The sequence below is a fragment of the Caretta caretta genome, chromosome 13, assembly GCF_965140235.1.
Source record: "Caretta caretta isolate rCarCar2 chromosome 13, rCarCar1.hap1, whole genome shotgun sequence".
NCBI lineage: Eukaryota > Metazoa > Chordata > Testudines > Cheloniidae > Caretta > Caretta caretta.
The window spans coordinates 1,098,048-1,114,378 of NC_134218.1; the positions used below are offsets into that span (position 1 = coordinate 1,098,048).

Genomic DNA, 16,331 nt, shown 5'->3' on the forward strand with positions numbered 1-16,331 from the left:
TTCCAGCTAGTACGTCATATTGTGTTGCAGGGTTTGATGAAGAGCCAGCTTTCATTTTCTAAAAAGCCAAGCCCACTTGTTTCCATTTACTAGAACAGGAAGCTTAGAGGGCACAAGTACTCCTGCAAGTGCAAGCTGCCCAGACCATGCAGATCCTGCATTTGGGTGAGTCTTCATTAGGCGTTTATTCATTACCTTTGTATTTCTTTCTCTTGTTGTTGGCTGTATTCCATGCAAGGAGGGTGGGGAGTGTACCCCACAACAGGCTGTGTGTTCCAGCAAGATGAGGGCCTGACAGTGAAGCAGATCAGGCCAATGTTAAGTGGAATTCCCTAGGACAGGTTTTCTAAAACTTCAGTTGCACCACGATCCCCTTCTGACAACAAAAATTACTACATGACTCCAGGAGTGGGGACTGAGCTCACCCGAACCCTGCTGTCGAGGGCGTGGGGTGGGAGGAAGGTGTGGTGGTGGCAAAGACTGAACCCCAGGCGTGGGAGGGGTAGAGGAGGGGCAAAGCCGAAACCCAAGGGCTGAAGCCCCAGGCTTCAGCTTTGGCCCCGGGCAGTTGGGCTTGGGCTTTGGCCCCAGGCCCCAGCAAGTCTAAGCCAGCCCTGGTGACCCCATTAAAATGGGGTTGCCGCAACCCACTTTGGGGTCCCGACGCACAGTTTGAGAACTGTTGCCCTACGGGATCGTGAGTTGTGTGGCTTATTTGTACATTCCAGGGGGAATGTTATTACTTGTCTGAGTGGCTGTAACTTGGGAGTGGAATTTATTCTTAAATCCAAATTCAATCAGAGCCTCTCCTCTAATAGTCTCCTCTCTTATTATTGTTTTATTTGCATCCTGGCAGTGCCAATAATATGCCAGATACATGGGGAGCTATCCTCTGCCCCAGGTGTCTCCTAAAGAAGGATGCAAGATGATTTTGTGGTTAAGAAGATTTAGGTTCTGTTCCTGGCTCTACAACAGACTCACTCTGAGATCTTGGACAAGTTGCTTAATCTCTCTGAGCCTCAATATTCCCACCTGGAAAATGAGGATAATACTTTCCTACTTCCAGAGGGGTTGAGACTAAATACAGTAGTGGTTGTGATGTGTTCAAGGCTCTATGATAACAAAACCCCTACCCTGCGGAGCTCTTAGCACGTGGTAGCAGGGTCTATGCGGCCAGTTAGTGCATGGCAAGCTCACACACTGTTAGTGACAGGTTTCAGAGTAACAGCCGTGTTAGTCTGTATTCGCAAAAAGAAAAGGAGTACTTGTGGCACCTTAGAGACTAACCAATTTATTTGAGCATGAGCTTTCGTGAGCTACAGCTCACTTCATCGGATGCATACCGTGGAAACTGCAGCAGACTTTATATACACACAGAGAATATGAAACAATACCTCCTCCCACCCCACTGTCCTGCTGGTAATAGCTTATCTAAAGTGAGTGGGCCTGCCATTCACTCTGGGTACATCTACATTTTGAGCTGGAGGGATGATTCTCAGCTCAAGGAGACATACCCACACTAGCTCTGATCAAGCTCGCGCACTAAAAGTAGAGCATAGCTGCACGACATGAGCAGCAGGAAGGGTTAGCTGCCCTGAATGTGATCCTCCCGAGACACTAGGTGCATACTCTGAGTAGCTAACCCCACTCCCTGCTTGTTCCGCTGTGGCTATGCTCTATTTTTCATACGCTAGTTCACTCTGAGCAAGTGTAGGTCTGACTCCTTGAGCTGGGAATTTACACCTCTAGCTCAAAGTGTAGACATACTCTAAGTCTCTTTGTAGACAAGACCCAAGTCACAGTTCCGTGCTCTGCTACAGACTTCCTGTGTGACCTTGTGCATGTCAGATAGTCTCTGTGAAATGAGAATAATGGTACTTGCCTACTTCAGGGATGTTGCGAGGATAAATCATGTAATGATTGAGACATGCTCAGAGACTACAGCAATGGGGGCCATTGAAGATACTCGCTTCTATGAAGTGCCTCCAAGCACTGCTTTCTCGTTCATTCTCCCCGGTGTCTGAGACTCCTGTGTTATGATCCTGTAGTGTGACTCAAACAAACAGATTAATTGAAACAGAACATCTGAAGGACAGTGTAGAATTCCATACCTCTGGCTTGCAAGGGTGCAATGGCTCTCTTTCCTACTAGTTTTCAACTTTTTTGTTTATTTTTTTACTAAGGCTTTGTCTACACTAGACAGTGTTTGTGGTATAGCTATACCGGTTTAGCTATATCAGCAAACCCTCCTAGTGGACATGCAGCTTATACTGGCAAAAGATATAAGCCAGTATATTGCCAGTAGAGTTTGTATTTAGTCCCTGAACAAAATAAACTTTATCAACAAAATGACTTTTCTGCTGGTGTAACTGTGTCTGGACCTGTTGCTAGCATAGCGATGTCAGAGGTGTGATTTTTTTCACACTTCTAACTGACATAGATATGTCATAAGAATGGCCCTACTGGGTCAGACCAAGGGTCCATCTAGCCCAGTATCCTGTCTTCTGACAGTGGCCAATGCCAGGTGCCCTGGATGGAATGAACAGAACAGGGAATCACCAAGCGATCCATCCCCTGTCCCCCATTCCCAGCTCCTGGAAAACAGAGGCTAGGGACACCGTCCCTGCCCATCCTGGCTAATAGCCATTGGTGGACCTATTCTCCATGAACTTATCTAGTTCTTTTTTGAACGCTGTTATAGTCTTGGCCTTCACAACATCCTCTGGCAACAAGTTCCACAGGTTGACTGTGTGTTGTGTGAAGACATACTTCCTTTTGTTTGTTTTAAACCTGCTGCCTATTAATTTCATTTGGTGACCCCTAGTTCTTGTGTTCTGAGAAGGAGTAAATAACACTTCCTTATTTACTTTCTCCACACCAGTCATGATTTTATGGACCTGTATCATATCCCCACTTAGTCATTTCTTGGCCAGGCTGAAAAGTCCCAGTCTTATTAACCTCTCCTCAAATGGAAGCTGTTCCATACCCTTAATAATTTTTGTTGCCCCTTTTCTGAAGCTTTTTCAATTCCAAAATGTCTTTCTTGAGATGGGGTGACCACATCTGCACACAGTATTCAAGATGTGAGTGTACTATGGATTTATATAGAGGCAATATGACATTTTCTGTCTTATTATCTATCCCTTTCTTCATGATTCCCAACATTCTGTTAGCCAGCAAAACTTTTAAGTGTAGACCAGCCCTAAGTAAGTACATGTCAACTGTTCCTGGCTGCCACATAGAAGACTAGACTGAGTCAAGAGACCAAAACTCTTAGCCCACCTAGAGATGAGTAAGTGTCCATGGGTCACTGGCCATGCTGAGAGCATTTTAATAAGTATTTTGATGCAGGTAAGAAAAGGAAGAAAACAAAACAAAAACTAAATTAGGGGCTTAAATAAAATTGGCCTGATTTTCAGAGGCACTGATCACCCACAACTTGTTCTGAAGCCAGTGGGAATGGCTGGTGCTCAGTTCCTCTGAGCCCTGGTCTACACTACAGGGTTAGGTCGAATTTAGCTGCGTTAGGTCGATTTTAAAATGAATGTGTCTACACAACCAACCCCGTTCCGTCAACCTAAAGGGCTCTTAAAATCGACTTCTGTACTCCTCCCTGGCGAGGGGAGTAGCGCTAAAATCGACCTTGCTGGGTCAAATCTGGGGTAGTGCAGACGCAATTATCCGGGAGCTATCCCAGAGTGCTCCAATGTGACTGCTTTGGACAGCACTTTCAACTCCGGTGCACTAGCCAGGTACACAGGAAAAGCCCTGGGAAATTTTGAATTTCATTTCCTGTTTGGTCAGCGTGGCAAGCTCAGCAGCACAGGTGACCATGCAGTCCCCCCAGAATCACAAACGAGCTCCAGCATGGAGCAAATGGGAGACACTGGATCTGATTGCTGTATGGGGAGAAGAATCTGTGCAGGCCGAACTCCAATCAAAAAGAAGAAATGCTAATATATATGCCAAAATCGCACAGGGCATGGTGGAGAGAGGCTATAACAGGGACACAGAGCAGTGCCATGTGAAAATCAAGGAGCTCAGGGAAGCCTACCAAAAGATAAAGGAGGCAAATGGTCGCTCCAGGTCAGAGCCCCATAGATGCTGCTTCTATATCAGCTGCATGGCATTCTAGTGGGGGGACCCTACCATTATCCCACCACTGTCCGTGGACACCTGCAAGGGGGGGAATCTCACGCAACAGGAAGGAGGATTTTGTGGATGAGGAGGAGGAGGAGAATGCGCAGCAGGCAAGCAGTAAATCCGTTCTCCCCGGCAGCCAGGACCTTTTCATCACCCTGAAGCCAATACCCTCCCAAGGCGGGATCCCCAACCCTGAAGCCAGAGAAGGCAGCTCTGGTGAGTGCACATTTGTAACTACAGTACAGGGTTTAAAAGCAATAGTGTTTAATGTTTGATTTGCCCTGAAGAATTGGGATGCATCTGTGGCCAGTACAGCTACTAGAAAAGTCTGTTAACGTGTCTGGGGATGGAGCGGGAATCCTCCAGGGCCATCTCCATGAAGCTCTCCTGGAGGTACTCTGAAAGCCTTTGCAGAAGGTTTCTGGGAAGGGCTGCCTTATTTCGTCCTCCACAGTAGGACACTTTACCATGCCAAGCCAGTAGCAAGTAGACTGGAATCATTGCAGCACAAAACATGGCAGCGAATGGTCCTGGGTTTTGGTTGCATTCGAGCAACATTTGGTCTTTATCTTTCTGTGTTAGCCTCAAGAGAGTGATACCATTCATGGTCACCTGGTTGAAATAGGGGAATTTTTGTAAGGGATCAGACCCCATTCATGCTGGGTTGTTTGCGCTGGGCTAAAAGGGATCATCCTGCAGAATAGCCTCGCGGTGGGGGGAGGGGTGAAGGAATCATCACAGAGAATAGCCACGCAGTGGGGTGCAGGAAGGTGTGTGCTGCACATCCACCCGAAAACCGCAGCCCCTCCTTTTAAATGTGAAACCCAACCCCAGCATTGCTTGCTGTGGGAAAGGATGGCGCTGCAGTTTGAAACCATTCCCACATGTTATGAAGGCGTAAGAAGCCAACCCCGCGTACCAAAAGGCTTATCATAGCTGTCTGGAAACCGAATTCTGTTGCCCAGCCATGTGTGATGTGTCACCATACCGGCAGGCACTCAATATAAAAGGCAAAATGCCACCTTGTACCTAAAGCACATGTGCTGTCAGCTGTGAATTGCTTGATTCACTGTGAAAGGGTCTCCCTTTTGTTCTCAGAAATGTATCATCTGAAATTTTACTCTCCCTTTTTATCTCCCCCCAGGTGCATATGTTTCTATGCTCCCCCATCATCTCCGTCCCTGAGGTTATCACAGATTAGAAGGCAAAAAAAAAACGCACTCGTGATGACATGTTTTGCAAGCTCATGCAGTCCTCCTGCACTGATAGGGCACAGCTTAATGCATGGAGGCATTCAGTGGCAGAGGCCAGGAAAGCGTTAAGTGAGCATGAAGAGCAGAGAGAGGAGGCAATGCTGAGGCTAATGGGGGAGCAAGCGGACATGATGAAGAGTCTGTTGGAGCTGCAGGAAAGCCAACAAGAGCACAGACCCCCATTGCATCCATTGTATAACCGCCTGCCCTCCTCCCCAAGTACCATATCCTCCTCACCCAGATGCCCAAGAACGTGGGGGGGGGCCCCCTCCGGGCATCCAGCCACTCCACTCCAGAGGATGGCCCAAGTAACAGAAGGCTGTCATTCAAACAGTTTTGAATTGTAGTGTGGCTACAATAAGCAATGTGGCCTTGTCCTTCCCTCCTCCTGCACCCCACCCCACCTGGGCTGCCTTGTCTGTTATCTCACCTTTTTTTTAATTAATAAAGAAAGAATGCATGGTTTCAAAACAAGAGTTACTTTATTTCCTTTGCCAGCTGTGATCGAAGTGGGGAGGGTGGCTGGTTTACAGGGAATTAAAATCAACAAAGGGGGCGGGTTTGCAGCAAGGAGAAACACACACAACTGTCACACCATAGCCTGGCCAGTCATGAAACTGGTTTTCAAAGCCTCTCTGATGTGCAGTGCGCCTAGCTGTGCTCTTCTAATTGCTGTGGTGTCTGGCTGCTCAAAATCAGCAGCCAGGCGATTTGCCTCAACCTCCCACCCCGCCATAAACGTTTCCCCCTTACTCTCACAGATATTATGGAGCACAAGCAAGCAGCAATAACAATGGGAATCTTGGTTGCGCTGAGGTCTGACCTAGTCAGCAAACAGCGCCAGCGTGCTTTTAAACGGCCAAAGATACATTCTACCACCATTCTGCACTTGCTCAGCCTATAGTTGAACTGCGCCTTACTACTGTCCAGGCTGCCTGTATACGGCTTCATGAGCCATGGGAGCAAAGGGTAGGCTGGGTCCCCAAAGATAACTATTGGCATTTCAACATCCTCAACGGTAATTTTCTGGTCTGGGAAGTAAGTCCCTTCTTGCAACTGCTCGAACAGCCCAGAATTCCTAAAGATGCGAGCGTCATGTACCTTTCCCAGCCATCCCACGTTGATGTCGGTGAAATGTTCCTTGTGATCTACCAGTGCTTGCAGCACCATTGAGAAGTACCCCTTGCAGTTTACGTACTGGTTGGCAAGGTGGTCCGGTGCCAAGATAGGGATATGCGTTCCGTCTATCACCCCATCACAGTTAGGGAACCCCATTGCAGCAAAGCCATCCAGTATGACCAGCCCATTTCCCAGAGTCACTACCCTTGGTAGCAGAACGTCAGTGATTGCATTGGGTACTTGGATCACAGCAGTCCCCACAGTAGACTTGCCCACTCCAAATTGATTCCCGCCTGACTGGTAGCAGTCAGGCGTTGCAAGCTTCCACAGGGCTATCCCCACTCGCTTCTCAACTGTCAGGGCAGCTCTCATCTTGGTATTCCTGTGCTTCAGGACGGGGGAAAGCAACTCACAAAGTTCAAGGAAAGTGGCTTTACACATGCAAAAGTTTTGCAGCCACTGTGAATCATCCCATACCTGCAACAGTATGTGGTCCCACCAGTCTGTGCTTGTTTGCCAGGCCCAGAATCGGCATTCCACTGTATCAACCAGCCCCACTGCTGCCATGATGTCCCAATTGCCACAGCCCGTGCTTTCAGGAACGTCTGTGTCCATGTCCTCATCACAATCACCCTCGTCCTGGTGTCTCTTAGCCCGGTTCTGCACATACTCCAGGATAATGCGTGAGGTGTTTACAATGCTCACAACAGCAGCGGTGAGCTGAGCGGGCTCCATGCTTGCCATGGTATGGCGTCTGCATGGGTAACCCAGGAAAAAAGGCGCGAAACAATTCTCTGCTGTTGCTTTCACGGAGGGAGGAGCGACTGACGACATGTACCCAAAACCACCCGCGACATGTTTTTGCCCCATCAGGCATTGGGAGCTTAACCCAGAATTCCAATGGGCAGCGGAGACTGCAGGAACTGTGGGATAGCTACGCACAGTGCAACGCTCCGTAAGTCGATGCTAGCCACAGTATTGAGGACACATTCCGCCGACTTAATGCGCTTAGTGGGAACGTACACAATCGACTGTATAAAATCGATTTCTAAAAATCGACTTCTATAAAATCAACCTAATTTTGTAGTTTAGACATACCCTGAGAATTAATTTAAGTGGCTAAATTTGGACGTAGGGGCCTACCTTTAGGCAGCCAGGTCTGAACATGTTGGTCAGTATGTAAAACAAAGGCAAACAGTGATTTTTATAATAGTTGTAAAATTTAAAAACACATTTTGAAGGCCATTGAGTGACCTCGGTCTCATTCTGCTGTTGTCAAGGTGCTTTAAATGTCAGAAGTCTCTTTCAAATAAATTCATAGCAACTCAGAGAAACAACAGTCACCTTTCTGTAACTCCTCTGACAGCTCAGAGGACTCGGGGACGAGGCGTGTGCCACGTAGAGATGGAGAAGGTGTGCTGGAACCTGTAAGCGCCAGTAGGTGCAAGAGGCATGTGAGTGGGCAGGCACAGAACTGACGAGAAATCCTCCCAAAGTGACCTGGGTTCCAGCCCTGGTGGAAACAGCTCCTGTTGCTATAAGGAATTCTGAAGCGGATTTATTGGTGGCCTTTCCTGGATATAAGTCTGGGGAAGCAGGCCGCTCATAACCCTGATTCTCTCCTTTCATTTCTAGCTCTTTGTTGCCTATGGCTTCTCCTGCAAAGAACAGCTGTGGCAGCTGGGTCCATAAAAGTCCAGTGTGGGGAAACAGCAGTCCTACCGTGTCCCACTGTTGCTGGAGGGATGCACAACTACTGGGCCATTGGCTGGTACAAGGTAACCACATTATTAACCGTCCTGGAAAGTCACAACCATTCTGAGCCACAACAAATTTAATTATAAGCTTCTCGTGGCCACCAAACCCAGCGCATGTCTCCCTGGGATCTTGTCCTCCCTACATTATTTCACAAGCTGTGAATGTTGGGCAGATAGGGGAATAGACCCAGAGAGGGACTGTGGCATTGCTTCTTTCTGTCTTATTCCTCCTGACTCTTGGAGGAGATGGTAGCTCCTCCATGTAGCTGCTGTGGGCTCTCCCTTCAGTGACATTAAAGGCCTCATCTTCATGTCCAGCTTCCAGCTTTGGGGGTGCATTTTAGCACGTTGTCTCAATTGGGCTGCACCTGTTTCATATGAAAGAAACATTCATTTGCACATGCAGCTCCGCTAGCTGGATGACCCACTATCTAATTTATACAAGCAAATGGGGGGTCACCCACTTGTATGATCACAGTCAGCTGTGCATGCAAATGTTTGCACAAAAATGGAAATCAGCATGTTTGGACCTAAGATCTCTGGCAACACAGTCCATTGCTTATCCCTGTTCAACGTCTGACATGCTAATGGGGCTTCTGTTGGGGCACTGCAGGTAGCCAATGAGAGTCATGAAATGGGGCTGATTCGGAGACATGAGAACAGCACGCATGTGTATTCAGGGACCCAGAGGGAGTTCCTGATGGATGTGCAGCAATCGCTGGTCATTCCTGAGGTCCAGCCGGAGGACTCTGGTGCATACCGCTGTTCCCTGTGGGCCAGAGTTGGGCATTTCAATCAGCAGGCAGACATTATCCTGCAGATATCAGGTGAGTTGGCAGCACCATATTAATAGGGCTGGAATCACAGCCAAACATCACAGGGATACAAAAGAGCTTTGAAAAAGGACATTGTGGCACAGAGCTTTGCCCTCCTCCAGCAAAAGGCAATGGGCTAAAGAAACTAGTGAGATTTGGAGTGATACAGACTAACACGGCTGTTACTCTGAAACTTGTCACCCAGATACAGTTCATTGTAGTTCCCATGGGCTGGACTGAGCCTTTAAGCTCAGCCCTGAGTAGGGGGCAGTATAGAGTTGTTCCTGCCCAGGAAGGACCTGTGATTTGGAGAGTCACCATTCCCCTCCTGCTCCCGCTCTTGCACTGGGTGGGGGAAGTGAGCTGTGACACCTTTTGAGCATGCAGCTTACTTCCCTGCTCGTGCCTGGCCAGGCCAGCCATGATTCTGCCCACTTGCTCCCAGGGGGAGAGGGCTGCCTCTGCTCTGCCCCTGCACCTGGGCCCAGGAAGGTCACCCACAGGGCGTGAGGCCTTGCTCCCCTGCATAGCCACACAGGGCCAGGGTACAATCTTGCCCCATGTCTGTGAAAACGAAGTGGTGCGAGATTCACCTCTCTGTGCGCGTTTCAGTAACGAAATGTGTGTTACAATGATGGAGTTACTGGCACTAACAAAAGCATTTTACAAAGGTTCAAAACTATTAACATGTACAAAAGTGGAAAAAGGATGCAGGCTAGAGACGGTGAGTGGTTTTCAAACACAAGAAGCCTGTGACTGGCTCCTAGCGCTGCAGGACAGTGCCCTCCCAGAGAAGGGCCTTTGGACTTCTTTGTGGGACTGTCCACCGAGCGGCCAAATGCAGCCCTGGTGTAAGTGTGTGCCACGTCATTGAAATCAGTGAGTCACATCTGCTCAGGGCTGAATTTGGCCCAGTGTCTTTGTTTGCTGCATTGCTAGCTTGTGAAAGTGCCCTGGGGCAGGCAGGAGGAATTGGTTTGGGTTCCAGGTTATGGAAATGATTGCCTAATTATTACCACCAGTCCCTGAATACCGATAACATTTGTCATACAACGTGCTTGACGGACAGTTTAGGCCCGTATAGGAACTTGGATAGATGTCACTTCCCCCAGGAGCTATATGCAGCCATGTCTGGGTTAGAAATCTGTACAACTTTCTATTCACCAGTGCACAACACATATTTGATTAATCTGAAAATCCAGGCAGGGATTTAGGGAGCCAAACTGTAACTTCCTACACTGGAATCTGGCCAAGAAACCAAGGCAAACACCCTTGCTCTTGAGAAAAGGATCCAGGGACCTCTAAGGGTGGAGTATGGGTTCTGAACTGCCTCAGAAGGAAGAGTAACACCAGGGCCACTGCCTGCAGCACCTGGGTTTCTCTTGGAGGTCTCTCATCTAAGCATTGACCTGGCCTGGTCATACTTAGCTCTGAGATCTAACACCATGCCTCAGTAGCGTGGCTTCGGGCTGTGAAGTCTCAGTACATTGAAATCTGATCACTATGTGCTATTGCTGGGTAGTTTGATATTTCAGATCAATAGCTGGGTGTGTCCAGAGTGAACTGTTATTTGCTAAAAGAAAAGGAGGACTAGAGGCACCTTAGAGACTAACCAATTTATTTGAGCATGAGCTTTCGTGAGCTACAGCTCATTTCATCGGATGTATTTGCTGCAGTTCTCACCTCTCAGGGCATCAGCCACGTAGATGGAGCAATTAACTCAATAGTGTTTTCAGTCTAACAACGATTAATAACAACAATGCAGGATAAACAACTGACTGTCTGGGATGAAAGCCATGAAGCTGCAAGGTGTGGAATACTGGAAATGCAATAGAAGGTGGTGGATCACTCAGTGCTGACATCAGAATTGAGCCACAGCCGGGAAGAGTGGAGTAAACCTGTACTTAAAACCTGCTTCTTCCAAGGAGCCTTCCCACACAGATTTCCTCAGCAGCCTGCCACCCTGAATGGCTCCCTCTCACTGAGTCTGACTGGAAGCACTTTGAGGCAGGGAGGACTCTTGTCTTTCTAGGTTTCATGTGAAGAGCCACATAGTGGTTCAGAGGTATAGAAATAATGTCCAGCTCCAACCAATTCCTCCTGCATACCTTGTTCCTGGGGGTTCGGGGGAATAAAAACTATTGCCAGGCCAAGCTGCAGCTTTCAAACTTCAGCCATTTCTGGGCTTGGTATCTCATCTCCTCCTCGTGCCTGGTGCATTTGTGTCCTGTGCAGGCTGATCATTAGGACCTTCTGACATGCTTCATCCCCCATTCTCTCACCCACCCTCCTGTTGGCCAGTTAATTGAGTAGGGAGGTTTTCTCTACTTGTCTGCCCTCAAATGCTCTGGGCCAGAGTCTGACCTGAGTCACACTTGTGTAAATAGAAAAGGAGGACTTGTGGCACCTTAGAGACTAACAAATGTAGTCTCTAAGGTGCCACAAGTTCTCCTTTTCTTTTTGCAGTTACAGACTAAGATGGCTGCTACTCTGAAACTTGTGTAAATGCAGAGTAACTCCATTTAAATCAGTTAATGTCCCAGTAACGGAAGCCATGGTCTGACCCACTAACTGGTACTTCTTAGAGATAGCCCGTCAGCCTGAAATCACACCCAAGGTAAAGGAGGGTAAATCTGGTGACAGTATATTTACTTTTAATTTACTTATGAATAACAATGCACCAGATCCCCTCGCAGTAATCAGAGGTGGGGTTGCAGATACCAATTGTGGCAGTTTGTAACTTGAGTGTGGAAGCCTCATATAGATCCCAGCTTTTTGAACCCCTGTCTCCCGCAGCATGAAGTCTAGCTATCAGTAGTAGGGGCTGGGGGAGTTCACTTTCTTTTGGTCTGACCTTAGCCCTAGGGCTAGCACTGCCTGTACCTGTCTTTTTGTCTTCTCAGAGTGCTCGACTCTCCAGTCAGCCACATTACCCAGGGAGACTCTGCTGCTGGATTCAGAGCAAGGGAGCAGCGTGAGCCCTAATTCCACCTGCTGCTGGGGGAAACCGGTTCCTGTCCTTGCTACTGTCCTGGGGCTGTTGGCTGTCAACTTGGGGAAAGGGCTGCTCAGTCTTGCCTTCACTCTGGTGAGTCTCTGTGTAGCCAGGAGGGTTTTACAGGGTCAACTGGCCTGGGAGCGAAGATGGGAGTTCAAGGCTGCAATTTGTGAGGGAGAGGAGAGGGGGAGAGGGAGAGAATCCCCCTCTGAAAGGGAGTCCCAGCCAAATGACATGAAGCCCCACTGGGAATGAGTCTCTAGTTGGTTGGGGCAAGAGGAGCTGCTTACTGATGGGATTTGAGAAAATTATAAACATGCTGCACTTGGAATCAAGTTGCAAACCGAGAGCAACTTCAGAGCGAACCTGCTCTGCCAGCCCCCTGCCGTGTCTCTCCAGGGATGGTGCCTCCTGGGGCTTGCAGGAAGAAGTGCCTCCTGGAGAGGGCTGGGAGAATGGCTATCCTGAATACAGTTTGCTTTCCTCTGTGTGAGTATGTGTCTATCCCCTTTGTGCTACACTACAGCCAAAGGGGGGTCAGACGGAGGACAAGCCTAGAGGAGAGAGAACAAGTGGGGAGGGAGTCCAGGGTGCTGCGGAATAATCTGAGCTTCCACTCAGCAATGAAATTTTTGCCCTCATTAATCCAGACTCCAAAACCCAGTGGGTTCCAACAGCACACTGAGCAAAGCATCATCCAGCCTGGAGTACTCTGGGTAAGGATGGACTGAGGCGAGTCTCAGATAAAAGGTCCTGTTTTCCAAAATTGGCTTTTAAAATATTGTAAATGCAAAACTATGTGAATAGCTGCTTGAATATGGAACAACAACATAAATGCAAAAGGGACTTGCCTTTGCAAAGGGGAGAATTAGGCTTCAGCCTCCGGATCTGCCTGTGCAAATGCCATTTATGTGCACATAATCTGACGGTGAGTGGAGGCCAGCTGAAAGTGTGGCCTTTAAGGCTGAAGCTGTCATTTCAGGAGCTAATAACTTCTCTGCTTTAATGATTCTCTCTAGGCGATTGTCGTCATTCTGAAAGGAAAGAGAAGGAAAAAAGCAGGAGAAAGGTTTTAAGGAAGAAGTGAGGAGACGATGGAAAGACCGAGATTTGCTTCTCTGACAGAGGACTTGGAACTTGCTTGCAGGAACTAGGAGCAGCTGTATTTGCAGCTTGAACCTTTAGCACTGTAAGTAGGGTCAGAGCTTAAACGACTCCAGTAGCTTTGAATGATTTGAAGTCAGCTAACTTTGCCCACAGCTGCAAGTCTGCTTTTAATCCTTCCTTTGGGAAACACGGTGTCTGCCTTGAATGTCCCAACGCCAAGCTCAGGTCTTGGGGGACGTGCAGAACTTTTATATCCAGACACAAGACTCTCACTCCACTCTCCGCAGCTGCTTTGAGGCAGGGAGTGAACATGATCAACAGAGAAGAAGCTGGTGAGATTGGAGAAAGAGAGGTGCCATCTGCTCTCTGTGGGACGTGGACTTCTGTTGGTTTTCTCAGAGTTCTGTATATTGTTTCAAAATACAACTGCATACCAGAACTGGTGAGACAAGGTGTGTGTATGTCTGAGTGCTGGTTGCTGCGTTCTCCCACTGCAGGGGCACGCGGCTGAGGAGGGACTCCGCTTTGGGAGTTACTCTAAGCTGGCTTGCCTCTGGATTCTCTCAGTACTTTCTTTTCTAGTATTTTAATGCCACTTTCTTTGCACTGTTAGGTCAAGTTTGTGGATGCTCCGAACGTGTCACCTCTCCCCTCGGCCCCCGAATGGTCCCAGGGAGTGGAAGACTAGGGGTCCTGCATGGTTGTCTGGGTACACCATGGAATGCTAGGCAGAGTCGCTATGAATGGCCCTGTCTGTCTAGGTTTGATGGTGCACCCATTGCCATCCAAGTGTCTTCAGACTCATCTGTTAGACACGTTTGTAGTAGGAAGCCTGTTCCTGGTAGAGTATACTGTGCGCAAGACCTAAACATGTGGGCAGGGCTCATATTGCCTCTCAATTTAAAAAAGGGAAAGAATATAAACCAGGAAACTGCAGGTCAGTGAATCTAAATTCAGTTGTCAGTAAAACTCTGGAGACCATAAGCAAAGGCGGGTGGAGGGAAGAGGTTGCAGAGACAGGAATTATTAGCAGAAACCAATTTGGTGCATGCCGGAGTGATCTAATCTCCTGTTGAAGAGGGCAAAGAAGCTCCTGATGAGGTGAATGTGGATAATGCTGGTTACCGAATGTCCTTCCATGTTGTCTTGGCTCTTTCCTTATCCATTGACTTCAGTTGGAGCTTTGCTTCAGGGCTTCAAGATCTGGCCCTTAGATTTAGGCATTAGCAAATGTGCCACATAACCTGCACAAGTCAGTCTGGGAGCAGAAGACAGCCATGTAAGCTGGGTATAGCAGAAGCATAGTTAAATGGATGTCATTGAAACAAAAGGACCCTGTAAATGGCACCAGCTCGTAGAGCAGAACGGTCACAGACACTATCCAGAAGATTTCAACCTGTTACAGGAGAGGCTAGGCAAGGGTTGGTGGGCATAGCAGGAATAAATCGGAAGTCATCCACTTGGACCAAAGGATGACTTTGTGGATAATGAAAGGGACTCATGGGGTTATGTTAGCATTGCCATGAAGTGGTTGCTGTTTGTTCAGCTGCAGCCTGAAAGACCAAGAGGATTGTATTCTGCACCAGAAGGAGTAGTGTAAAGCAGACAAGACATGTTATAAAGCCCTGGCCAAGGCCAGGGACAGGCCCTTCCTGGACTCCTGCATCCAGTTCAGGGCACATCATCACCCTACAGAATCACAAATTCAGGAGAAGGGGCAGAGAAGAGCTGCTGAACTAATCACATCTATGGAGAGCCTTAGTTCTGATCACAAGCTAGAGATCCTATGTCTGTACAGTCTGGAGAAGAGAAGGCTCCAAGGCAGGGGTGGGCAAACTTTTTGGCCCGAGGGCCACATCTGCGTGGGGAAATTGTATGCAAGGTCATGAATGTAGGGTTGGGGCAAGGGGTTTGGGTGTAGGAGGGAGTGCGGGATGTGGGAGTGGGTACGGTGTGCAGGAAGGGGCTCAGGGCAAGGGGTTGGGGTGCAGGAGAGGTGCAGGGTGCAGGAGGGGGCTCAGAGCAAGGGGTTGAGGTGCAGGAGAGGTGCGCGGTGCAGGAGGGGACTCAGGGCAGGGACTTGGGGTACAGGAGGGGGTGCGGGTGCAGGAGGGGGCTCAGGGCAGGGGGTTGGGGTGCAGGAAAGGGGGAGGAGTGCAGGAGGGGGCTTACGGCAGGGGGTTGGGGTGCAGGAAGGGTGCAGGAGGGGGCTCAAGGCAGGGGGTTAGGGGGCTCAGGGCAGGGAGTTGGGGTGAGGGGTACAGGAGGGGTTTGGGGTGTGGGCTCTGGACTGGCGCTGCTTACCTTGAGCGGCTCCAGGGTGGCAGTGGTGCGCAGCGGGGCTAAGGCAGGCTCCCTGCCTGCCCTGGCCCCGTGCTGCTCCCGGAAGTGGTCAGCATGTCTGGCAGTGGCTCCTGGGGGTGGGGTGGGGCAGGTGGCTCTGCCGTGTGCTGCCCTTGCCTGTGGGTACCACCCCTGAAGCTCCCATTGGCCACAGTTCCCCATTCCTGGCCAATGGGAGCTGCGGTGGGCGGTGCCTGCAGGCAAGGACAGCGCATGGAGCCCTCTGCCCCGCCTCCCAAGGGGCCGCAGGGACATGGTGCCGGCCACTTGTGGGAGCGGCACAGGGCCAGGGCAGACAGGGAGCCTGCCTTAGCCCCACTGCGCCGCAGGGCTACCAATCCCACTCCTGACAATCCCTGGATTGAAAGCCCTGATGGCCAGATCTGGCCCTTGGGCTGTAGTTTGCCCACCTCTGCTCCGAGGGGTGGGGAGGAGAAGATTTTATAGCATTTCAGCACCTCTTGGGGACTTGGGTGAGGAAGGGGGACTCCTGGAAATTCCTGTCATTGGGGATGAAAAAGAAATGATATTTGCATTAAAAAGGCACAGAGGGCTTTTGCTGTTTCCAATCCTCAGCCCAGGGAGGCGCTGATACAGTCCAACTGATTGGGCCTCCCGGGAAATGGGGAGTCGTACGTGTGCCCATGGCTTGTCAGTAAACAAATGTGATCAGTCTCCTAATCGGTGCATAGCCCAGTGCAAATCAGCATGATTCTTGGGGCTCCAGAAGAAGTCCCCCACAGGTGGCCTTGGTAAAGAACTTGGGAAGCTACTGCCTTCCTCTGAAGCCTGGAGC

The 16,331-nt window shown here is 49.3% G+C and overlaps 1 protein-coding gene across 2 annotated transcripts; it reads left to right on the top strand.

Annotated features, from left to right (window-relative positions):
* The first annotated feature begins 93 nt into the window (after window positions 1–93).
* Window positions 94–13,643, top strand: LOC125622019 (uncharacterized). Of its 2 annotated transcripts, none has more exons than XM_048819564.2 (5): window positions 94–165; window positions 8,151–8,293; window positions 8,886–9,099; window positions 11,991–12,175; window positions 13,105–13,643. In XM_048819564.2, the coding sequence occupies exons 1-5, from the start codon at window positions 147–149 to the stop codon at window positions 13,159–13,161; spliced, it is 618 nt and encodes a 205-aa protein (XP_048675521.1). In that variant the 5' UTR covers window positions 94–146; the 3' UTR covers window positions 13,162–13,643. The 2 variants fall into 2 exon arrangements, with proteins under 2 accessions (XP_048675521.1, XP_074974721.1); XM_075118620.1 differs by lacking the exon at window positions 94–165 and adding an exon at window positions 4,275–4,359 and having other exon boundaries at window positions 5,288–8,293.
* The last annotated feature ends 2,688 nt before the right edge of the window (window positions 13,644–16,331 follow it).